The following is a 25,773-nucleotide window of genomic DNA, read 5'->3' on the forward strand; positions in this document are numbered from 1 at the left end:
AAGATATTAGGTGATCTAAAATATAACAATTTAAAAAATCATATAATATTTTAATATATTTTATACCCAACTTTCCTTATTTCCCTTTATTTTTAATTTTAATTAATCATTATTTCACTCTCAATTTATCGAGTTCAATGAGGAAGTTTCTAACCACTTATGAGCCATAAACTTTTAAAAAATGGAGGGGGCATTAGTGGAACACCACACATTTAGTAATAATACGATATGCATAGGTGATTGTCATAAGACGTTTCTTTCACTTTGCTGTTTCGTGGCAACTTACATGAAAACATATTATCTCTTACTTATTTATTTTTATACACCACATATTTTATTGTAAGTATTATTATTAGTAGTATTATTAATAATATTTAAATTATCTTCCATAAACTTGAAAAAGTTGATTACCACCAAAAATATATTTATATCATTATCTAAAAGTGTAAGCTTGAGACATATCATATCTTTTAAAGATTTTATGGAGATTTGCTATTATAATTTAATAGACAAATTCATTTTATAATACTTCTCATATGTATATCTTTTAAATTATATCTTAGAATAACACCACAAACTACACTCGTTCAAAATCAACGTTTTGAATAAATATTTTTAAAATATACCATTGAATTGAAACATACTATCGTATAGATTTTATCTTTAAAGTTTGAGATTAATATATGATGATTTATTATGTCATTGAGTTACATCAAAATTAACGTTATATGAAAGTTTATTTTGACGTTAATTTTTTGATATCTCGATGGTATAGTAAATCATTATAGATTAATCTCAAACTTTAAAGATAAAATCTATATGATAGTATGTTTTAATCCAACGATTGATTTTAAAAAATATTTATCCGATGTGAAGTTATTAAGCGAGTGTAACTCGTGGTGTAACTTTTCGGGTGTAATTTGATCTCTCCTTATATATATATATATATATATATATATATATATATATATATATATATATATATATGAGAGAGAGAGAGAGAGAGAGAGAGAGAGAGAGAGAGAGAGAGAGAGAGAGAGAGAGAGAGAGAGAGAGAGAGAGAGAGAGAGAGAGAGAGAGAGAGAGAGAGAGAGAGAGAGAGAGAGAGAGAGAGAGAGAGAGAGAGAGAGATGGTTATATTTACTCCAAGAGTAAGTTATCAACACTTACTCCCCATCTTGACCATTAATTCTTCTCAATCTAATGGTTAAAATTAATGAGTATTGATTTTCTCTCTCCATATTTAATTACTCATTAATTTTAACCATTAGATTGAAAATAATTAATGGTCAAGATGGGGAGTAAGTGTTGATAAGTTACTCTTGGAGTAAATATAACCCTCCTTTTATATATATATATATATATATATATATATATATATATATATATATATATATATGGGTATATAAGGTTTCATAGCTTAATTCGGAGTCACAAAAGTATTAGAGGTTTGGGTCTAAGTTAGCTTTATTATTAACCACTATCATTTTTAAATGGAGCCTCCCTAGCCATTTGGTAGAAAACTTCTTAAAGACCATCCAAGGTTCTACTACAAAAATGTAGGGGTGACAAACGGGGCATAGTTGAGGATGCGAGGCTAAAACATAGACCCACCCAGAAAAAAATAAGGGCGGAGCGGGGAAAACCCGCAGGCATTGTATATTTTAGGCCTAAAAACACAAAAATTTATGTAAATGACCATGTCCGTAAAAGCCCGCGAAATAAACGGAGCGGGGTGGGACAGACACATTAGAGAGGATGAGGGCCTAAATCCTTGGTCCGCCCTGCACTAAAGTGCGGGTAAAACGGGTATGTACAACGGGCCGGGCCCATTTTACCACCCGTAAAAAATGAACTTAGATCTATTCTTAAGAACATGCCTTTTGAGAGCCAATTTAACTGTAAAGTAGTATTGTAGACAACACCTCTTATATTCTAATATATTACTTCATTCGTCTTACAATAGATGTTTTGTTTAAGATTTTCACACTTTTTAAAATAATGATTAATAATATTAATTTTAATAATAAAATAAATATTATTTATTAAAATAATCTTATTAATAATAGACAGTGGTTTAGTTAAATAATTTAAAATATAATAAATAAAGATAAGTTAGTAAAAATAAATAATAAATATTCTAAAATAATAAATAATTTGAGAAAAATAAAATAAATATTCTGTTAAAGGTGTATAATTAGGGGTGGGAATAGGCCAGGCCGGCCTATAGGGGCCTATAGCCTAGCCTACTTAAGGCCAGGCCAGGCCAGGTCAATTTGATAAAAAGGCCAGGCTTGGGCTTTTTTAAAAGCCTATTTAATAAAATAGGCCAGGCCCAGGCTATTAAAAAAGCCTATAAAGCCTTGTAGGCCGGCCTATATTTTCATATATATTAAAATTAGTCTAAATAGGTTGGCCTATATATGCATATATATTAGAAAAAGTGTTAAATAGATTGGTCTATATATGCATATATATATATATATATATATATATATATATATATATATATATATATATATATATATATATATATATATATATATATATATATATATATATATATATTAGAAAAAATGCTAAATAGGTCGGTCTAAATGTTCATATATATGCGACCTATAAGGCTTCTTAAGTAATATGAATTAATTGAAAATATTAATAAGAAAGAGGCTTTTAAATAGGCTTTCAGGCCAGGCCAGGCTTTTAAAAAGGCCAGGCCAGGCTGAAAAAACAGGCCTATAGTAGGCCATTGGCCAGACTCAGGCCTTGTAAGTTTATCGTAGGCCAGACTCAGGCCTTATAAAGCCTAGCCTAGCCTAGCCTATTCCCACCCCTATGTATAATGTGCCCTTTTCCTTTTGGTAATAAAATTAATTAATTAAGTCCTTAATTGACCCACTTTCATATTTAAAAAAGAGATTAAATTGTGAGATAATATTGACTACAAACAAAAAGAAATGCTAATATTTATTGAAATGAAATAGTATAAACAAATCTCAACTACTCAGTTACTATCATTTAATGACATTATTATCTATATAATAATTACTAATTAATACTCTCATTTAATTTAAATTTTTATATTTCTAACCTAAAATATTAATTTTTAAGAATCACTATATCAAAACACAAATTAAATTTAATCAATTACTATTTTATTATATTTACAAAACTTAATAAATGTTAATTTAAATTTAATTATTAAGAAAAAAATATGCACTTTTTTACAATGTCAATCAATTACCTTAATTCATCAAGTCACATTTTAAATATTTTTTTTTAATTTTAAAATATTGATACACGACTAAATGTTATAATTTGATTAGATTATAATATAAAACTAATTTACTCTAAAATGCACTACCTTTAATCTCAATTAATAATACTTACAGTTTAAAAGTAGTGCACTGACAATAAATTAACTTTACACATATATCCAATCAAAATCTTTATCCTTGTCATGTCATATTAATTTTTTTATATTCAAATTATATTTTAATTGAATTTGAAAAAGTTATTTTGATTTTCTATTTTTGTTGACACATACATCAAAATTATTGTAATATTATTATTATTATTATTTAATTTTTGGTCCGTAAAACATTGAACTAAATATGATATTTCTGGTGGAACGTAACGTAAGAAGATTAGGTACAATAATAAACGCGACACGAGGGTCCAGCGAGAATAGATCCAAAATCAAAAAGTCTTTACTTTTCATCCAACGGCCCACGTCAAAAGATAAGAAATCAACGAACGAAAACCCGCCACGTCAAAAGAAAAACACATGGCTTCACATTAGTTGACGCGTCACGTCGGTAAGAATAGAAAAGAATAAGCCCACACTTTTATAAAGTCAAATAATTCAATTAATTCGGCGCAAAATTGCAAACCCTAATTTCTAGAGAGAGAGAGTGTTTTAGAGAGAGAAATAGATTCGTTTATTCGTTTATAATCTCTCTTCTTTCTCGCTGTTTCGGCGAAGTTGCAAAACCCTTTTTCCACAACCTTGTTTTTCTTATCAGGTATTTTTCTCCCTCTTCTTCTTCGTTCTTATTCGTTCTTATCTTCTTCTTCTTTTTCATCGTCGAGATCTGAAAATTTTTCTGTTGCTTTTGTTTTTAATTACTCTGTTTGATTCTGATTCCTCCCTCGCCTGCAATTTACGGTGATTCTTTGTCCTATGCAATTTTTTTTGATTGTTTACAGTTTTAGATCTGTTTCTTCATTGATAGTTTTTCTCGCTCCACGCAACTTGATTCTGTGAATTTTTCACTGTTAGGTTTCTAGTTTGCTTTTGATACGAGATTTCATCAATATTTATTTTGTCAATGAAGAAACGGATCTAATTTCAGCGTTTGATTTATATATATGGATAGTGAAGTTTGATTTTGTTCAGAAATTTGAAGAAATCAACTGTCGGTAGTTAGTTTCTTCTGAATATTTTCCGAAGTTAGTTTCATCCGTTTTGTTAATTGTTGTGATTACGTGGTTAGTTAGTTTTGGATCTAATATTTAACTTCATTTAATTTGTGGTTTAAGATGTTACGTTACATATTTTGTTTTGTTGTTTGGCAGGTTCACTCTACTTTGTTTGAAGTGAGATTAAAGGCTATGATCTACTTTACTTGGAAATTGGATGTGTTTTGGTGAAATGTTCATGAATAGTTTATTCGGTGCAGGAATTCTTTGCCGATTTCTATAATTTTTGTTGAAGATTTGTTGCTATTGAAATTGAATAGCTGAAGTTTGTGAGAGAAAGGTTTTGAGTTGATTGTTGCGAAGTTTGGAACCATGCCGATTTCAGGACATGAAGAGGTGTTTATTTCCTTTCTGATTTACAGCTCTATCTACGATTAGAGAACCATTGCGAATTTGTTCTTTTTTGGATATTGATTACTTGATATTATATTGACAGAGTGGGGTAAAGTCCTTTGCTGGTCAATTTAGTGATTTAGTTGCAGGTGTGCCAATCAAGAAAAGGAGGTACCCACCTCTGTTTAGGTCTTCTTCTCCTCCTCCGACTCCTCCTTGTGAAGAACCGTGTTCAATCGCTGAAGAAACTGAGTTACAACGAAAAGAAAACTCAAGCACTTCTCAAGGATCGACTCTATCAAATGTTAGTATTGCAGGTGCACCTATCAAGAAAAGGAGGTTTCCTTCTTCACTCCAAGCTTCTTCACCTTCTTTGGAAGAGCCTTCGCGCCAAGAAAAAAGTCATGCTTTGCGAAAAGATCATTCAAGCACGTCACTGGGTTCAACCCTTTCCACAAGTTCTGCTGGGTTATCTGATACTGTTGGAAAGCCTGTATTTGAAGAAAAGAAATCAAGTTCTGATGTTACCGTTGGAAAGCCTGTATTTGAAGAAAAGAAATCAAGTTCTGATGTTACCGTTGGAAAGCCTGTATTTGAAGAAAAGAAATCAAGTTCTGATGTTACTATTGGAAAGCCTGTATTTGAAGAGAAGAAACCGAGTTCGGAAGTTACCAATGCTGACTTGGGGCAAAAAAAATCTTTGCTTATGCCCAAACAGGAGAAATCCAACCCTGAAACTCCATCATGTACTTTGGCTGTTGTGAATAGCAAGGAGAAGACTGTCCTCACTGAAGGTAATGATAAAAATTTGGGATCCCCAACAATTAAGCCAAATACAGAACTCTCATTGGCTGCAAAAGAAGGTATTGCACTTGGCAGTGGAGCGGATGTGAGCAAACAAATTGTCCAAGACACAGTTAAACAAGAGAGTCCTTTAGTTTCTGGTAGTACTAGCTTATCTCTGAGCTTTAAGGAGCATTTGTTTGCATCTGTTACAAGTCCGGAAATTAACAAGATAAATCCTCTCGACAAAGGAGAACCTGTCTCCTTGGAATTATCTTTAAGCAAGGAGGAATGCAGTACTCATAGTTCAAATACTGATGCTAAAAGTGATAGTGACACTACTCGTGTTAATAGCAGGGCTAACTGGGATCTGAATACTACAATGGATGCATGGGATGAAGGGAGTGATGCCAGTTCTGTTAAAACTTCTACCGATGGACTGAATACTACTCACAATGCACATGATGAGAAACAGTTATTGAGCAACACTGGGATGACACCACCAACAAGTGTTATATCTGAAATGCAAACACTTAAAGAGAATCAAAACAAAGCTACTTCCCCAAGTCTGCATGGGTCGCAGTATAAATGCGTGGATTCACGTGATCTCTGTCTTTCATCTAATGTTCAAAAATATGTTGAGGAGCCGTCTAGAATATCAGTTAAACTAAATTCAGGCAGTGCTACTCCCATTGTTGGTTTGCCAAGTCTGGCAGGTACTGCTGGTGATGCAAATACTGCTAGTTTTAGGTTGGTAAAACCAGAGCCATGCGATGATAACTTAAAAAAGAATTTGAAAGAAGCTAGTGCCGGTCCTGTAGGTTCATTAGACATTGCTGCTGTCAAACAAGAATTTATTCAGCATTCAATTATCAAGCCATCTAATTCAACTGTTAGCAATTCAAAGTTGGTTGATTCTACTGTCATTAAATCCGAACCAAGCCACGAGGGTAGTCAGGAAAGATCCAAAGCAGCCGAGAGTACTGCTACAGGTCAGTTGAGTAAAGTATTGCCACAAATATCATTAAGTTCTTCTGCTTCCATTACAGGGTCAGTTGTGTTGAATTCTACACAAGTTTCTGCCAAGGGAACTCATCCTGCTGTGAAAGCTGTCTGTACACCAGTATTAACTACCAGTAAATATATAACAGGTCAACCGGAAAATTGTAGTCGCGCAGAAAGAGTCAATGTTGAAAAAGCATGTGAGGAAGTTTGCTCAAATCCTGAGCCCGTTCCATTGGTAACAGTTGCTTTTCCTATGGTTGGTACTGCTACAGAATTGACTAATCATGGCTTGAAATATTCTTCTGTTGTAACCAAGAAAGACGTGGCTGATGATCTTGATGGTTGTAGATTGAAACTCATGAATGAGCCTTTTGATCCACGAGGCAGTGGTGAAGGCTGTGTTAGTGATGAAGAAAAGATAACCTTGTCTGCTGATATGTTGGAGGATGATTCTTATGGTTCTGATTTAGAGTCAGATGACAACCATGCTGTAACTGTTGCTGTTGACATTGGGCGATATGTTGAAGATGATGATTACGAGGATGGTGAGGTTAGAGAACCCCTGGAGCCTTCCAAAGTGGAGGACATCATATGTGAGGTAAGAGAAGTAGAACATCCCGACTTAGGTAATTATGATAATAAACCAGTGGAGAAAGGAGTTGTGAGTAATGATTATCCCACTTCATCTCGTGGGGTAGAAAATGACAATACGGCTGTAATCCACAATGAAATAATTAGTAAGGATGGTGTGAACATTCCAATGCATGAGAAGCTTGGTAAAGTCATTGATAAAAATGTTTGTGTGCCAGAGTCATTGGATGGTGAAAAATCTGATATTGCTGCCGACAAGAGACCAGTTAATGTTTTGGAAAGAAAACAATTAGATCTTTCAGAAAGAATAATTGTATCTGAAACTCAGGAGACTGTACAGTCTTCCGATCATGCCATTGATGGAAGCCATGTGATAGATGTCCAATGTGCTGATGAGGTTGTGAAGACAACTGACACAGTTAGACAAACCGACTTTGATTTTCCTAAGATGGAAGGATATGCAAATGCTGAAGATATAACTAAAGATGTTTGTAACAGTGGTAATCAGGGAAGAATAATAGATCTGTCACGAGCTGCTAGTTCATCATCCCCTAGTAAAACTAGACCTATTTCAGGCAGATCTCTTCCGACTCGAGCTGGAAGAGATGTTTTGTCCGACTCACTTGAAGGGGATAAGTTATACAGAGGAAGGTGAGCTTTTTAGTCCTATATATAGTATAATTTCCTCCTTATATTACTTAAGCTGTATTCTGTTGCTCATGTGTTTTCTCTTGCTTTGATTTTCAGAGATGAAGTTTACATTGATGCTCCCCATAGATTTTCAAGAGAAAGACATCAAGACAGGAACTCTAGATTAAATTTTGGACGTGGTAGAGGAAGAGTTAATAATCGAATTCGCGGTGATTGGGAATCTGAGCGTGAATATTCTGGTGAATTTTACAATGGTCCGAGTCAACAGTTCCGTGGCTCGAGGTCAAAATATGCATCTGCTATTGATGATACTGATATGGAGTACAATAATGTTGGACCAGATGACTCATATGTTGTCAATGGACGATTAGGTAGAAAGCCATTGAATGATGGCTCTTACATTGCACCAAGAAGAAGGTCACCTGCAGGTGGAAGAGATGGCATCCAAATGGGTCACAGAAATCCAAGAGCGGTTAGCCCGAATAATAGATGTATTGGGGGGGATGGTTCAGAGTTAGGTGGTATGAGGCACAGTGAGAAATTTATGAGGGGTTTTCCCGATAGTCTTGAGTATTCACGCCCACAACAATTTGAAGGACTGGATGGTCGGTTTTCAAGAGGAAGGGGTAGGAATTTTTCTTCAATGCAGAGAAGGGGTGGTCTTGCTCGAATGCGTTCAAAGTCACCTGTCAGATCAAGGAGTCGTTCACCCGGTCAATGGTCATCTCCAAGAAGGAGATCCCCCAGAAGAAGATCCCCAGATGGTTTTGGTGGCCATCCTGAAATGACTCATAGAAGATCACCATTATACAGAGTTGACAGAATGAGATCCCCTGATCGACCCGTTTTCACTGGGGAGAGAGTGGTTAGGAGACATGGCTCGCCCCAGTTTATATCACGACCTTCTAATGATATGAGGGACATTGATTCTGCAAGGGACCATGGTCATTCAAGACCTGGCATTTCCAATAGGAGTCCATCTGGTAGGATTTTAATCAGGAACAATAGAAGATTTGATGTTGTAGATCCCCGAGACAGAGCAGATAATGATGATGAATACTTTGGTAGTGGTGGTCCTATGCATTCTGGCAGGATGATAGAGCATAATAATAGTGAAGGAAATGGTGAGGAGAGGAGAAGATTTGGCGAGAGACGAGGTCCTGTTCGAACTTTCAGGCCTTCCTATAACAATTCTAATAATAACGTTGGTGAGAACTTTCACCTAAATGCTGAAGATGGACCTAGACATTATAGATTCTGTTCAGACGAGTCGGATTTTCATGATAGAGGTAGCAACTTAAGGGAAAGGGACTTTGACAGACGGATGAAAGGTAGGACTGGAAATGGACCACCTAGAAGAACAAGAAACATGGATGAACAAGAAGAAAATTTCAGACACGGTGGACAAGTTTGGAGTGATGATGGTTTTGATGATATTTCCCGTGTGAAAAGGAAAAGATTTTGAATGATTCCTCTTTTTGTAATCAGAAAAGTTTCCTGCTAGAGGACAAAGGAATTTGTATTGCTGGTTTTTTCACCACCCTACAGAATTAGACTAGTTTTCAGGAGTAGTAATAAAAAAAAATAGTCATTAGTGAAATCCCTTGCTGCATAGCTTATAGCTTAAGCCACATTTAAAGTGGCGGAGAAATGAAGTTCTGGTTGTAGTAAAAACAGAAAGTGTGGGCAGATTTTCAAGGAAGAAATTTTGAACCTTAGTTGAGACTTTGGTGGTATGGGACCATTCTCTACAACAAACAGAACCAATAAATAAATCTGAAAGGGTAGGTCGCATGATTTAAGTGAGGCTCTTGTCGTTTTAAAGTAATTTATGTTTTTATTGGAGTGGTGCCGTTATCATTAATAGTATGACTTAGTCAGTGGAAATAAATGCTAAATTAATAAATAAAGGAATCTTAAATGAGATTGCAAATAATATATGATAAATGCACCGATAAATCTCTCACTAATGACATGTTTTAGACGTTTGTTTAACGTGATGATAACGAATTAAGACATACAGAAAACATCTGCCCCAATGCACTGTTTAACGCGATTAGTCAAAATAAAATACGTGACTTTAGGGGTAAGTTGCAAAATTTGCTGTTGTCTTGTATTTGACCAAGTAGTATCTTTCACATAAATAAAGATTTATCTGCCCCAATGCCCATGACAATCATGACCTGACCTTACCCTTAATAGAGTTACTATTATTAGAAGATGCTCAAAATAAAGAAAAAGTTATCGTTATTCTTAATGAGAGTTTGAAACGCGTGATGTTAATGATTCTTTTTGTTTACTTTTTCATAACCATTGTAAACTCTCGCTTGTAGCGGAATATTTTTCTAGAAAAAAGCATACATAGACTATACTATAGTCCAACCATATTTAGACGAGTATTGATTATCAGCAAAGAATTTGCTATGCATATCAAGAGATTCATGCCGTGGACAACTCATAGAATCTTATGTATTTGTGTCGTGTGTCGTTTTTATCACACTTAGTTTGTCATCTTAATTGTATATACATCTTACTAATATGAAATATGAAAAAATATTTTTACATGGTATCATAATATATGTATTATTTACTAATATGAAATATAAAAATATATTTTTACATGGTATCATAATATGATTTGTATCATGTTTAATTTAGCGTAGTTGAATCATGGACAACTTAAAAATTGATAAATTGTTGAAGATGAAGATTGGATATTTTCTAACTAGTTCATACGATGGGAAATTCCGCCTCTAATGAGATCATTGCAAACGGTCACGCCACATCATAGAAATACACTAGGTCATATGTGGAAAACCTTCAGAAGCCATATAGTTCAAAAGCAAGAAAAGGTAACACAATTTTTAATTATTAAAGAGCTGAGGTAAATTCTAATGTAGAAAAAAATTGCTAATGTTAATGTGATCTAAAAAGGTAATTATTTATATGCTCTAAACAGTAGTAAGGGATTTGAAAATGGATTTATCCTAAATAAATGATAAATCTCAGTGTGTAACCTCTAGATGGTAAAATGTGACTCCGAGATAATTGACTATGAATCAATTAGTCTTCTAAAGTTAGAAGGTTCTCTTGGTCAGAAGGTCCTAAGTCACAATCCTTCTGGGACTTTATGTGTTATGGACTATGAGTTATTAATGGTTAGATTCAAGTTCTTTTGTTGTGGCTAGGGGTGTGCAAAATAACCTGTAACCAAGAATCAAATTACTATCCAAATAAAACCACATTTAAAAGTCCAACCCAAATTTATGTTTACAAACTGGTGGCCCATTAAAAAACCCGGTTACAAACCGGTTTAAGTATGAGTATACTCCAAAACCCATTGTTAAGTAGCAGCAACTTTAATCTACATAAACTAAGATAACCCCCACTTGCATTGCTTATTTCAATGTGAATTCTAATTGGTTAATCCAATGTGTAATGTTTATCTCTAGTTGTGAAGTAGAAACAACTTTTAGCTTATTAAACTAAGACAACTATGTTAACAAATTATAATCTATATTGTTTGACAACAACTTGTATGTTCTTGAAATAGTTCCTGTGTGTTTAATTTTATTTATGTTACCAAATTTCATAATTCATACGTTACACGTTACATGTATTAATGATAGACTTGTGGTCTATCTTAGTTTATGTAGATTAAAAATTCTCTTTTTTAATTTATTTGTGATATTTTGTATTTAAAAAATTGGTTTTAAATATTTTTTTTTGTAAAATTGGTTTTAAAACTATTTTTTTAAAGTAAGTAAAAAAACGATTTTGAGAAAAACTGGTTTAAAATCAGTTTTTTAAAAATTGATTTTTATTTTAAAAACCGGTTTAAAACTGGATTGAACCGTATGTAAACCGGTTTTATAGAAACAATTTTAAGATCCAAACTAAACCATATATATAATTTGGTTTGGTTTGATTTATGATCCATGCACACCCCTAGTTGTGGCTGAGAAGCGTGAGAATTGTCACACAACTTCTCTAAGTCGTAAAAAACACTTGAAATACTTTTGAAGATTTTTTTATTGGGTAAAATAAAATTTATGTTTTGATGCTCCTTATGTCATTAATTCATTATAATAATAATGATCACCCCTTTTTAAACGTGTCGTGTCGTATAATTTTTTTTTTGGTTTTTAAGATATCGTTTGAGTTCTCTTCCTAAACTTCGATTTGTTCAAATCATTTAAACTTCCTCTCCTCCGCTGAATTTAAACACCGTATCCACTATTCATTTATCATATCATAATCTTCCTTTGTATTTTCAGGCCTTCGGGTAATTTTTTTTCTTTTCTCTTTTGTTTTAATCCTAATTTAGTAGGCTTGCAAAACTTTTCAAGGAGATGAAAACACATTATTCACTCTCAATGAAGGTTTTGTCAACGTTGAAGAAATGATGGAGCAAGGGTGGAATCTTCAAAGATCTGTCTCAGAAAAACAATGGAACAACTGCTTTGCCATGTTCCATGGACCCATTTATCCCGCTCTTGTAAAATAATTGTGGGTAAATACTTTTATTAAGCAAATTGGCCAAAATGTTAGTGTACTACAGTCCGAAGTCTCCAAGTTCCCTATCACCATCACTCAAACACTTATTGCTAAATCAATAAGGTGTTAAGAGAATGGCTTTTGCGTTGAGCAGTTCATAAGCAACAACCCTTTTGTTGACAACATTCTTAAGAGTATTTATGACAGTCATGAGAAACTTGCAAGCATCTTCACTCTCACTCCCTTGGCTAAAATCTGACATCAGTTACTGGTGACAATTTTTTTGCCAAGAGACGAGGATCTATATTTTCTTATACTTTCTGCGTACAAGGGTTAAAGTCAATTTGTCCCTCACCATCTTCAACTTCATGAAGTAAAAAATCATGACCTCTTGCGAAGGAGCTTCTTTCTTCATTCCTTATGGACGAGTTCTTTTAGAACTTCTTTATCACGAAGGGATAGTTAAAAAGGTGCAATAAGCAAGCTTAACTGATGTTCTTGTAACCTCTTGCTGCTCAAAGCTGAAAATCGCTGAAAGCTCTGAAGGTCATAGGCGGAAGCTATAAAGATTGAGTTTGGAGCTGGACCATCTGCACATTAACCCTTCCTTTTCCAATCACCACCTTTTTCTTTTTTATCTCAACCATCTTCTCTCATATTATATTTATCTCTTTTAGTATTTTTATGTAATTTTGACTGATTAATGAAAAATATTTCTTGTCAATGTCAATCAATATTATTTCTCTTTGATTATCTATTTTTTTGATTGATGACAAAAGGGGACAAAGGATATGATTTTGATTCATTTTTATCTATTGATAAATCACAAACATTTAAAATAAATCCACATATTAATTTATGAGTTTTTTGTGCTTAATTGATTTTTTTTGTTAATTATACATTTTCTAAGTCATAAACTCAGGGAGGGCTTGCAAACCTCACTCTAGATACTTGAGATAAGAAAATTTTGATAGTCATAGACTCAGAGGGAGCTTGCAAACCTCACCATGGATACATAAGATAACGAAAATTTTGAAGGTCTAAAACTCAGGGGAAACTTACAAGCCTAAATATGATTTTTAGTTGATTATTTATTGAGTAAAAATCGTTCATCAAAATACTTGTGTTTCTCATATACGGGTTTTCGCAGCTGTTATGCTGGAGAAATTAACATGCCACCCCCCAAATTAGACATGGCACCACCACCGGTGCATCTACGGAGCCATTAGTACACACTGATGGAGCTTTCCCCGGAGGACCTTCTGACAGGTCCGTGTTGACAGGATTCGCTGACCATGTCGCTTATAGGATATGGCAAAGCGAGGTATGTAACATTGCTTAAGTGCTTAATTTTTATTACGCGAGATTATTTATAATAATTTGTTTTAATTGTATTTTTTTTGTCAAGAGCGTTTAGTGTTGAAGGTCGCTTCTCACGGGTCGAAGTTGAAGAACTTCCCCGAGAGACCGATGCCTGAGCAGGTGAGCAGGTGAGCAGGATAGTTCGGGACTTCCATCTGATGGACTTTGCTGGATGCTCGTTGACGATGCTAGACGCCTCCCTGTTATTAGCTTTTGTTGAGAGGTGGCACCCGGAGACGTCATCCTTCCGATGTTGTCTGTGGAGGGCCTATGTAGATTTTTTTTTTTATGATTGTATTATATGTATATTTTGTACGAACATCTTTTTTATTGCATAATCTTTTTTGCTAATACATGTGTCGATTAGAAAGAAAATAAAATAACATCGATACAAACATAGTTAACAAACATTATATGACAAACAACAAACATAACTACTCCGAAACATGAAAACCTAGGCTCTAACGGATGACTCTCGATGTTTCAAACACTTCATTATGTCGTCCACGGATCTTCGGATCTGTGCGTCTAACTCGATCGGACCTTTAGTTATCCTACGGCGAAATGATTTCCACATGGCCTTCATTCATCATTCTTTAATTCAATTAGGTTGTATTTCACTCTTCCATTTGTATCAATCTAGTCCTTCTGAAACTCGATCTGTCACCCTTTTGTTTTCGGAATCAGGCAGCAAATTATTCAACGTTTCTTTCAAGGTGGCAAAGGAATCAGGCCCATCTGGAATCTTAGTTTCAACAACAAGGTTGCAGCCATTGAACTACACTTCTACATTAATCAAATACTGAGGATGAGTCATTTTGTTGAAATGATATTTTATCTAATAACCTTAAGACCCCTATTTATACAAATGGTGGTGCATTATGGACCTCACATATATGTTGGTGCAACCAGGATCCTCCAAAAGTGTCGGTAAAATCTCAACCGTTGAAAAATCAAATATTGAAACATACCGGAAATTCTAGTTATACTGAAATTTCCGATACTGTTCGAAAATTTTGAAATTTACTGTATACCGGAATTTTCAGTTATACTTAACTTTCCGATATGTCATACCGAAAATTTTATTATAACTGAAAATTCTGATATGTCGTACCGGAAATTTGGCAGAATATGCCGGAAATTTCGTCTGAAAATTCTTTGCATCTCATCAAAGATAAAATTGAAAAAAAAAAATATGGGAGGTGACATGTATAATATAATGGGGTGGCAAGATAAATTTACTTTGCCACCTTCGTAATATCTGGGCAAGATAAATCTTAGATGTATTTATTTGGTAATATTTTCGAGAAAAAAAATTGGTAATATTTTTGAACCAAACGACTTCGTTATACCTAAATTTTTGATATGTCGCACCGGAAATTTAGCAGAATATATCGGAAATTTCGTCCGAAAATTCTTTGCATCTCATTAGAGATAAAATTGAAATAAAAAAAATATGGGAGGTGACATGTATAATATTAATGGGATGGCAAGATAAATTTTCTAAATATAGATGTATTTATTTGGTAATATTTTCGAGAAAAAATTGGTAATATTTTCGAACCAAACGACTTCGTTTGAGGTGGATGAAAGAAGCGTGAGGTTTTGTTGGAGCAATACACAAAAACATTCGGAAAGAAGAGAAAACCCTGAATCGTGATTCGTGAAGAACCATGGCGAGGAGTAGTATTTTCCGATTGGGAACACGATTACGATCACTACTCTCCAATAATAACCTAATTACAATTCGTTCACGATACCTCGCCGCAACGCCGTCGTTTCAACACCGCAACCGCCACAACAATGCTTTCTCTTTCTCCTCCTCCGCCTCTCCGTTTCCATCTCCATTTTCCACCACCGGTTTGTTTCTCTGCTTCTTCATCGTCTCCAATTTTCTTCATCTTCTTCGAATATTGAACTGTTCGCGTTGAAACAGGACAAAAGAGGAGTATGTTTATCCAAACGCAATCCACTCCGAATCCAGAATCTCTCATGTTTCATCCCGGTAAGCCGGTTATGGATATCGGAAGCGCCGATTTCCCTAACGCACGGTCCGCCTTGAATTCTCCTCTCGCCAAATCGCTCTTTTCTATTGACGGTACTACCCTCGCTCTTTATGTATCTATCTTCAATTTTATATGTGTTTTCTGATTGTGTTTTTATATGATTATTATTGCAGGAATTACTCGCGTTTTCTTTGGATCCGATTTTGTTACTGTTACTAAATCGGAAGATGCTTCCTGGGAGTTTCTTAAGCCGGAAATCTTTGCTGCTATTATGGATTTCTACTCTTCTGGTGAACCTCTTTTTCTAGATACTCAAGCTGCTGCATCCAAAGACACTGCAATTCACGATGTAAGTTTAAGTTCTCTGCATTGTTTTTAATTTAAACTTTGTTAAATCTTTATTTTGATTATCCTAGTTTGTTCTTTCTTTCTGGTGAGTTTTTTTGCGTAGTAATAATGTTGCTTAATTACATTGAGCATTAAGAGCTTCCGTAATAATGTTGCTTAATTATATTGAGCATTAAGAGCTTCGGTTCACACTCATCTCTGTTTCTGTAATTTGCATTCTATTTTATTTTATGTTTTTATTGGTTGGAGTCCTTGTATATTACATATTCAAATAAGAAATTTGTGTGAATGTGTTGAGACTTGAGTTGATAGAATATGATAGGGTGTAGAATAATGGTTAATTAGAATTGTTAAAGTTGTTAAGAGTTGTTATTGAAGTTGGTTGGTTAGTTAGTTGAGGTTGTTATAGGACTATTTGTATACATAGGAGAATACAATGTAGAGTTGAGGATTATTGGGTATTGAAATCATTTGTGAATATAGTGACTACTCTATTGTGAAGGGGAAACTCTTTGAGGAGAGATTTCTCTCCTATTTCTTATAAATAAAAGTCTTCTTTCTTTATAATCCAATTCTTGGGTTCCTAACAGAAGACCTGACCTGTTCCTAACAGAAGACCTGACCTTAATTTAGGGGCGGAGCCAGGATTGGGCAACTAGGGGAGCTAGCTAGCTAGCTTTATAAATTAAAACTCATCCAACAAATGATATTTATCAGGTTATTAGTTAGTATTCATAATGGTCCAAACAATAGTTACATTACAAATCAATTCTCACAAGCTTGCAGCTCGATTTGTGAGATGAGGAACATCAAAGGAGTACTAACTAGGAACTCCAGAGTTCAAATCCTAGTAACTAACATAACACACTAATTCACTAACATTCTAAAATTTACCTATAAAGAAATAATATAGATCTATTTGAAACTTTTTAGCAATTATCTTTTCAAAATCACAAAACATATTAATTCATTTTTAAATGTATTATTTCCTTAATAATTGCCCCTCACAAATAAAATAAAAACATGAAATTAAAATAAGAGATTGAGAGGATGTATAACTGAAACGAAAGGAAAGTGAAACACAATGCTTGAATAGTGAGATGGATGATTGATGAATGGGAGGGTTGAAGCCTCAAATGGGTAAAAGAGATTATAGTATATTAAGTATGCAACCTTTTTTTTAAAAAAAATTTCAGGAGGGGCTGGAACCCCTGTTGCTTAGTACTTACTTCGTCCCTCCATCCCTGCGTCAATTAAAAAACGGTCGGCATTCTCCTGTATCTTTTAAGTTGCAAGTCTAAATACTTTCCAATAGGTTTCCCTAAACATTTTTTTGGGTGACCCAAGTGCACAGATTATGAGATTTGACTAGCTTATGGCACCTTGGAGATGCCAAAACTAAATGGCATGCTAACCTTACCTGTTTTCATACAGGATGATTCTGAAACAGTTGCAATGATCAAGGAACTTTTAGAGACTCGTATTCGACCAGCTGTACAAGATGATGGTGGGGACATTGTATATTGTGGTTTTGACGCGTAAGTTTTTTTTCAAACTTTTGTTATTTTGGTTTTATGGCACTTGCAATAAACCTCAAGGAATAATATACACTCTTAACAAATAGAAATTTCATTCTTCCTTTGCTATTTGCACAGAGCTTTTTCTTTTTATGCTGGGATGTATGTGTTAAAGAATAAATCATAATAGGTGACAACATGCAAATAAAGCAAACTATTAATAAAATAAACAAAAATTAAATGAGTAAAAATCTAAGACAATATCAGTGTTGACAATGCTAGTGTTATACATCATAGAATGACTTTTTTACTTGGTTTTTATATTGTGGTTTTCTCTAGAGATACTGGGATAGTCAAACTTAAAATGCAAGGAGCGTGTAGTGGCTGCCCAAGTTCTTCGGTGACTCTGAAATCAGGCATTGAGAATATGCTGATGCACTATGTACCTGAGGTAAAAAGTTTGGCAGTATCTTTTTCTGATGAAACTGATCCATTTTCTGTTTCCATTTATATTTATGGTAATGGAATTGATTGGAATCCTCAACTTATCTTCCACAATGAAGCATTTTTGTCTTTCCTATGACAGTACTCAAGTTATATACCAATTTACTTCTAGAATTTGCTAGTTGTTCTTGTACTACGTTGAATTAAATTCTCCAGTTGTCTTAACATGATTCATGATTAGTTGTCTGTTGTCAAAATATAGGTTAAACATGCCTATTTGTCACTGTCCATCCTAATACTATCTTTTAGCGTGTACTTTCTAGTATGGAGAAAACTGTTTTAATTATTGAGTGTTTATTTAAAGCAGCATTAACAGGCCAAGTTCCAATTTATAAGAATGGTTCAATTATATTTATATTGAGAAACATTCTTCCAATACCACTTGCTGCATTTACAGGTCAAAGGTGTGGAACAAGAAATGGATGCCGAGGATGAGGAAGCTGAATTAAGTGGACAAGTGGAGTAGTTGGTCTTGTATTTTTCTATAGCTACGGACTGCATTAGTCTTAACATTTCACAATCAACAGAGACTTCAATGTATGACAGCAGTACATGATGGAGACTCAAATGAGTGTATACAAAGAATATTAGTATTTAATAAGTTGTGAGTTGGATAAATTGCGGTATGACATGAAATTGTTGTTCCCAGCTGGTTAGATCTCTGGTATAGTATGATGGTAGTTCTTAACACAATGTCCATTGCAGAATGGCGGCTTGCCGAACCTCTATTTATCAGCATTGCAATGGTTCTTGGTCTTTCTTTCTGAATCAAGGTTCCTGCAAAAGTACAAGCCATTATTTGCCCATTGGTATTGTATTGAGGATACACTTAGGTTTAGGATTTAATAACTTCTGCTTTTTTTTTCGTGTTCAAATTGATATATGTGCATGTTAAGAAGAACAAGAAGAAAAAAAAGGCATGGATCATTGTTGTTGTTTTGCCTATTGGTATTCTGATTCTACCTTTGGTTCACATATACTCCAAGCCAAATAAAATTGTGGCATTGATTTCTTAGCAGCCAACAGGTCTTTCCATGCATTAAGGAGTCTGGAGTGCTATTTTTTTTTGCTGAGTTTTGACCGATACTAATATAAATGCTGTTTGCTTCCGACATTTATTATACAGTACCTCTTTTATATGCCTTATTTAAGCAGGGAATGTTATTTTACTGAATAATTTAATAGTGCAAAACCAGGTTTCTTCAATTACACTCCATCATAATTATGTTTTCTAATTCGCGTTGATGCTTAGTAAATTTGGAAGAATTATTTATGCATATCTTATACCATGATTATTCGTTTAAGTGTTTATAAAAATAGTTATGTATCCATGAGTTGTTTCAGTTTGTTTTCATAAGCTTTTCAAGTTGTATTATATTATACAAAGTTTATATAGAGTATGTTCATTCTCTTTTTGAAGTAAACATTTAACGCCTCTTGATTACAATTCGGAGATATGAAAAATCATTTTGAGGTGAACATTTTATACCTCCGAAGCAGTTGCTACAAACTTCTGCTGTTGTGGTTGATAAAAGACTATTGGTTGTTTTTTGAAGCACCTAGAAATAAAATCAATCCCCATCATAAACACATAACCAGAGATGAAATTCTTATCATCCACATCTTTAACATAATCACGTGCTCTTCACTTTCTTTTTCCTTTTCTTCGTATGTATTTCCACAGGTCTCAATTATTCTTTATCATTATTTCTCTAGTCTAACACCTCATTCCCATTATCTGCATTTTCCTTCTTTATTTTCTATACGTCCTTTCACCTTTCATGTGTTGCTAATGCACAGTCAAACTACTTAGGTTATGTTTGGGAGTTTGGAGGGGAGGGGGAGGAGAAGGATTCCGAAAACTAATTTTTAGCAAAAAAAATATTTGACATTTTTTGAAAAAATGATTTTGTTTAGAATGATAAAAGAGTCATTATCATTACAAAATTTTAAATTTTCAAAATAGTATAACAACCTAAAAGATATTTGAAAAATTTATGTAAGTCCTCCAAAATCCTCCTTCAATACAATTTTTGGATTTTTTTTTAAATAATCATGTATTAAGAAAATTACGCAAATAACCATGTTTCGGAAACCCTTAACACCAAGGCGCCATCTCACATGACTTATTCCTTTTTTTAGCCCTAGGCGCCATCTGACATGGCACACTCAGTCCAATAAGCCATGTCAAATGGCGCCTCCTTTCAATTTTTAGGAGGAGGAGTCATCTCATATGGCTCCTCCTTGTATATGTGTCTTCAACAAATGCACCAAGGCGCCATCTGAGATGGTTTATTGCAGAAAATCTGGACGTATGAGCCATCCCACATGACACCTCCCTTCATCTGGTACAATGGTGGCGCCATCTCACATGGCGCCTTGGTGTCAAGGTTTTCTAAAATCTGGTTATTTGCGTAATTTTTTCCGAAACGTGGTTATTTGCGTAATTTTTTTTAATACATGGTTATTTTAAAAAAAAAAATCCAATTTTTGAGTTCTCCCTTTTTATGGGGTTTTTGGTGTTATGAATAAAATCAAACCCTCCAAAACCCTCCTTCCCAAAATCCTTTTATTCTTTTCACCAAATTCTTCCTATTTTCCAAAGTCCTCCCCTCCCTTTCCCTCCAAACTTCCAAACATAACCTTAGGAAACTCACATTGTTTAATTAGTCTATAACGTATCTCCAATGTGAACTTGCTGCGAGCGAAGCAAATACATAATCGTATCTTCAAGGTGAAAGCGAACACAACAATGCTTAGTAGAGGTAAGTTTGATCTCTACTAAGGAACTAGGTTATGAGGCCATATAGATATATTATAGAGATCCTATTGTTGGGATGAATATGTTGGTTGATGACAAAAATGCCTTAGAGATTGATGATCTTTATAGGATTCATCTTAGTGTTGACAACTTTATTCAACACACATTGTCGCAACCTGATTATGCTTAAGGTCTCGTTGATGACATCCCTTGATGAGATACCCCTTAATGAGATAGTAGTTGGGATTGAAGTTGTGCTTAAGAAGATGTTGAAGGAAACTGAGTTAAAGGATACTGATGTTAATGGATAGGGGAAAATGATGTTGGGCTGAGTGATGTAAGAAAAAATGAGGCAATGGAAACTGATGATAATGGGCAAGGGGTTGGTGAGGTTGATGATGATGTTAGTTTTGATAGTTGTGATGATGAGAGTTTTAATTATGATAGCACAATGGAGGTAGTATTTGATGATGAGTCTGATGAGTATGATACCGAGTTGGATAAGAAAGAGCGTCATCTTATTGACTATGACATTAAAGATGATGATCAAAAGGTGAAAAGCAAAAAAGGTAAAGAAAAGGGAAGAAAACAAAGAAGAGTTTATAGATAGTGATAATGAAAGTGAAGATCTTGAAAGTGAGTGTGATAGTGATGATAGTAGTAGATTAAGGAGAAAAAAAATCCAATATTCAAGATACAAAGGGATATTTCCAATTTCAAATGAGAGGTGGAAATATATTTTAGTACAAAAGATTATTTCAAGGAAGCAATTACCTCTTATGCAGTCCAATCTGGAAAAAGTTTAAGGTACACTAAAAATGACAAGATAAGGGTTATAGTTAGGTGTAAAGATGGATGTGAATGGGAAACTTATTATGCTAAGTTTTCTAATGAGGATTCTTGGCAACTAGGAAAGGTAGTAGACACTAATAGTTGCAGTAGAGAATATAATGTGAAGATGTTGAAAACTAAATGGTTGAGCAAAAGAATATAAAATTCACTTAAAAACAACCCTAGAATGAAGCTTAAGGACATAGAGGAAGAGGTACAAAAGAAGTCAAATGTGGGAGTCAATAAGACCAAGATCATAATAGCTAGGTTTGTAGCTAGAGACATGGTTGATGGGTCTTTCTTAGGGGATTATACAAGGATTTATGACTATTGCCATGAGTTATTAAGATCAAATCCAGGGTCAACTGTAAAAAAGAATGTTCAACCTACACAAGAAGGTATTGATGATCAGAGATTAAATTTCAGAAGGCTATATATATGCTTTGCAACTTGTAAGGAAAACTTCTAGTTATGCAGACATTTCATAGGTCTTGATGAATGTTTCTTGAAAGGTCTTTGTGGAGGTTAAATCCTTGCAGCCATAGGTAGAGATCTTAATGATCAAATGCTACCAATAGCATTTGCAGTAGTGGAAAGTGAAAACATGGATAGTTGGGCATGGTTCTTGGAGCTGTTTATTGATGACCTCGGTGGAAGAGAAGAGTGCCTCACATACATTTTTATTTTTGATCAACAAAATGTATTACTCTCTTTATAATTTTCAAGTTATAAGTATTGTACTTTTTAAAGTTCTTATGTTATAATTTTGATGACTTATCGGTTATTGCATGCAATAGATGAATTGGTGCCTAGAGTTGAACAAAGGTTTTATTTCAGACATCTCTAAAATAACTTTAAGAAGAGGTATCATGGAAAAAAAGTTAAAGAAAACCATATGGAAGGCTTTCAAATAAACATACTACCAAGCTTGGGAAAATGAGATGAAAGTAATGAAGGAGATCAATGCAGAAACATACAATCATATGATAAGCACCCCTCCAAGATTTTGGAGTAGATCATACTCCAAGACACATAACAAGTGTGATGCTATTCGTAATAATATGTCTGAAACATTTAGTAGTGTTATCCTGGAGCCTAAGGCCAAGCCATTGATAACCCTAATGGAAGAAATAAGGACATACATGATGGAGAGATGGGCTACAGATAGATTGAGGTTTCAAAAATTGGCATATGTTGAAGTTTTACTAAACATTAGAAGGAAAATTGAGAAAACAAGTTCATACACAAACTTGTGTCTTGTCAGGTACATACCTTTAATCCTAATACTTATATTTGTCTGTTTTGTGATGATACTTTGTTTTTGATGACCTAATGACTTTGTTTGTCTACTGATCACTTTGTTTCTGATTACCTTGTGAATTTGTTTGTCTACTGATCATACTTGTTTGTGATAACCTTGCGACTTTGTTTTTCTACTGATCATACTTTGTTTGTGATGACCTTGTGACTTTTTTTATCTATTGTTCTGTGTTAGGATGTCTGATGAGCATATCTTTGAAGTGAGGCATCTAGAAAACTATGCAGAAAAATTTATAGTCAACTTGAAGGTAAAGATTTATTCCTGCAGAAGATAGGAGCTGACAGGCCTACCTTGTGTTCATTCACTTTCAACCATGAAGATTAGGAACCATAAGGTTGATTACTATATCCCTGAGTATTATATGAAATCAAGACATATGAAAGCTTACAAACTTGTAATTCTTCCTGTTAATGGCTCTAATCTAGGGGTAAGAATAGAGTATCCTGATGTTCTGCCCCTAAAGTATAGGAACATTCCTGAAAGGCCAAAAAAGAGGAGGAATTTAGAGCATAGTGAGATTGATGGCTCTGATAGAAAGATGAGAAGAAATGGATTCAATGTCAAGTGTAGTAGATGTACGAAACAAGGTCACGACAAGCTTATTTGCAAGGTGACACCGACTTGTCAAGCATCCCAATAATTCACACTCAAGCATCCTAACAGGTTCCTACTCAAGCATCCCAACAAGTTCCTAGTCAAACATCCCAACAAGTTCCTAGTCAAATATCCCAACAAACATCACAACAAGCATCCAACCAAGTGACTCAAAAATCCAAGCAAGTGACTCAACAATCCAAGAAGTTACCGGTCAGAAGATCAACTACACCTTTTATACCACCTGGTCTAACAACTAGGTTGAATGTAGCCAAAACTGTTGGTGGTCCAACACCAACAAGGACAACACCTATTAAGAGATCCACACCAATTCGGAAAATTTAGTTTAGTGTTAGAGCCGTTGATTAGTTAAGTTGTGCTAAGTTTAGTTAAGTTGCAACTTGTTAAGTTAAGTTTGTTGTTCAACCTGTAATGTAAGGTGTATTGAACCTATAATGTAATGTTTGAATATTTGTAGTTCACACCGCATTATTAATGGACCAAAATTAAATGCTTTGTTCAATTGAATGTCTATATGTTTGAGATATAAACCAACTGATAATAATGGTATAAACCAACTGCAAATGAAAGCAAACATATTCAATTGAATACAAAGATACACAATACTTGAAAGCAAACACATTAATTCATAACAAAAATTTGAAACTGATACAATTGTTATAACTATTGCAACATTCTAAGTACCACCATATTTTAAAACAAACTGTTACAACTGACCCAAACTAATTCAAAGTGATACAATTGTTACAATATTCTAAATGGGACCACAACTAAAATAATATAAAATATTCTCTCCAATTTTTTTCTGAATTCATCATCTTCTTCATTTGAATTTTTAAGTCCCTTATCCGTATCTTTCGTCCATCATTTGTTGCCTCTAAGGACTCCACCTCTATTTTTGCTGCATCAAGTTCATTTTGAAGCTTCTCCAACCTACTCTTTTGCTTCTTCATAAACTAGTCTTTATCATCCACCTCATCATCATATAACTATTGAAAATATCCATAGCCAACTTATGTTGCATCCTGTGTAATTCACATTGCAATTTATCCACATCAAAACAAACATAAATGAAGAAGCAATTTAATATCCACAACCATTAAAGATATCCATATCAGAACAAACCGAAATGAAGAAGCAAAATTGTTTAAGTAGAGATATACTCAATAAACTTTTTAATGTAAGTTTTTCCTTCAAATTTAGCTTTTAACAAAAAAATATATGTCAAAAATAATTAAAAAATAACAGCACCATTGTATAAAATGAAGGGTTTAATGAAGACGCACTAACAGTGTATAAATTTTTTTATACTGTCATCAAATAAAAATATACCAATATGTCATATTATGCAATTAACTAAAAATTTACCGTCTAACTTGACGAGATACAGGATCATCACATATTGAGAATGTAAACCCTTTTCAGAGTGAATGTATCATCATTTTTCTCTAAAATAAATATCTATAAATTTTTAAATATCCATATGAATCATCTGATACATATGAGAACTAAAACTAATGACAAAAAATTGCTTATTAATGTATAATTATAATATTTGATAAAAACAAATTAATACTATCATATAAAGTGATAGTCATGTGAATTTACTAAAACTTGAAAAAATTATAAATATATTAATACATATTATTATATATTTTTTAAATAATTGATTAAATATCAAACAACTTATTTAATTTCATACAATATACAAAATATAAAAAACTATAAATGTCCGATATTATCCGCTTATAACAACTCACATCTATCTATTCAAATTAGCCAACTTATCCAATTATTATAATAATTAATATATAGTATTCATAAAAAAAGTTAATTAATATACTAAGAGTGATCGCGAGAATTATAATACTTTTAAAAAATATAATTATTATAATGAATATATTATCACATTTTTAGAATATATTTTTTTTATATTATAGATAAATTGAATCTATATAAACTATTCAATTATTAAATATACTATTTTTATTATAATTAAATTTAAAATTATCTCTTTAATAATTAAATTCAATAATTTTTAAGTTAATAAACTTGAATTAAAATTTATAAACTTCAACTAGAGTATCCAACAAAATATTTAATCTAACTTTATCATCCGTTTATAAAAAGCTTACCCAAATAAAACTAACCTTCTTTGCTATGCCT

The 25,773-nt window shown here is 33.5% G+C and overlaps 2 protein-coding genes across 4 annotated transcripts; both read left to right on the forward strand.

Annotated features, from left to right (window-relative positions):
- Positions 1-3,878: 3,878 nt before the first annotated feature.
- Positions 3,879-9,563, forward strand: LOC131649011 (uncharacterized). Of its 3 annotated transcripts, XM_058918760.1 has the most exons (5): positions 3,879-4,025; positions 4,579-4,818; positions 4,919-6,590; positions 6,750-7,845; positions 7,942-9,563. In XM_058918760.1, the coding sequence occupies exons 2-5, from the start codon at positions 4,795-4,797 to the stop codon at positions 9,308-9,310; spliced, it is 4,161 nt and encodes a 1,386-aa protein (XP_058774743.1). In that variant the 5' UTR covers positions 3,879-4,025; positions 4,579-4,794; the 3' UTR covers positions 9,311-9,563. The 3 variants fall into 3 exon arrangements, with proteins under 3 accessions (XP_058774743.1, XP_058774741.1, XP_058774742.1); XM_058918758.1 differs by having other exon boundaries at positions 4,919-7,845; XM_058918759.1 differs by lacking the exon at positions 3,879-4,025 and adding an exon at positions 4,060-4,168 and having other exon boundaries at positions 4,919-7,845.
- A 5,690-nt stretch (positions 9,564-15,253) lies between these two features.
- LOC131649012 (nifU-like protein 4, mitochondrial) lies at positions 15,254-19,022 on the forward strand. The gene is made up of 6 exons (XM_058918761.1): positions 15,254-15,564; positions 15,641-15,802; positions 15,884-16,059; positions 17,493-17,596; positions 17,915-18,026; positions 18,477-19,022. The coding sequence occupies exons 1-6, from the start codon at positions 15,378-15,380 to the stop codon at positions 18,543-18,545; spliced, it is 810 nt and encodes a 269-aa protein (XP_058774744.1). The 5' UTR covers positions 15,254-15,377; the 3' UTR covers positions 18,546-19,022.
- Positions 19,023-25,773: the final 6,751 nt, after the last annotated feature.

The sequence above is a fragment of the Vicia villosa genome, linkage group LG2 (assembly GCF_029867415.1).
Source record: "Vicia villosa cultivar HV-30 ecotype Madison, WI linkage group LG2, Vvil1.0, whole genome shotgun sequence".
NCBI lineage: Eukaryota > Viridiplantae > Streptophyta > Magnoliopsida > Fabales > Fabaceae > Vicia > Vicia villosa.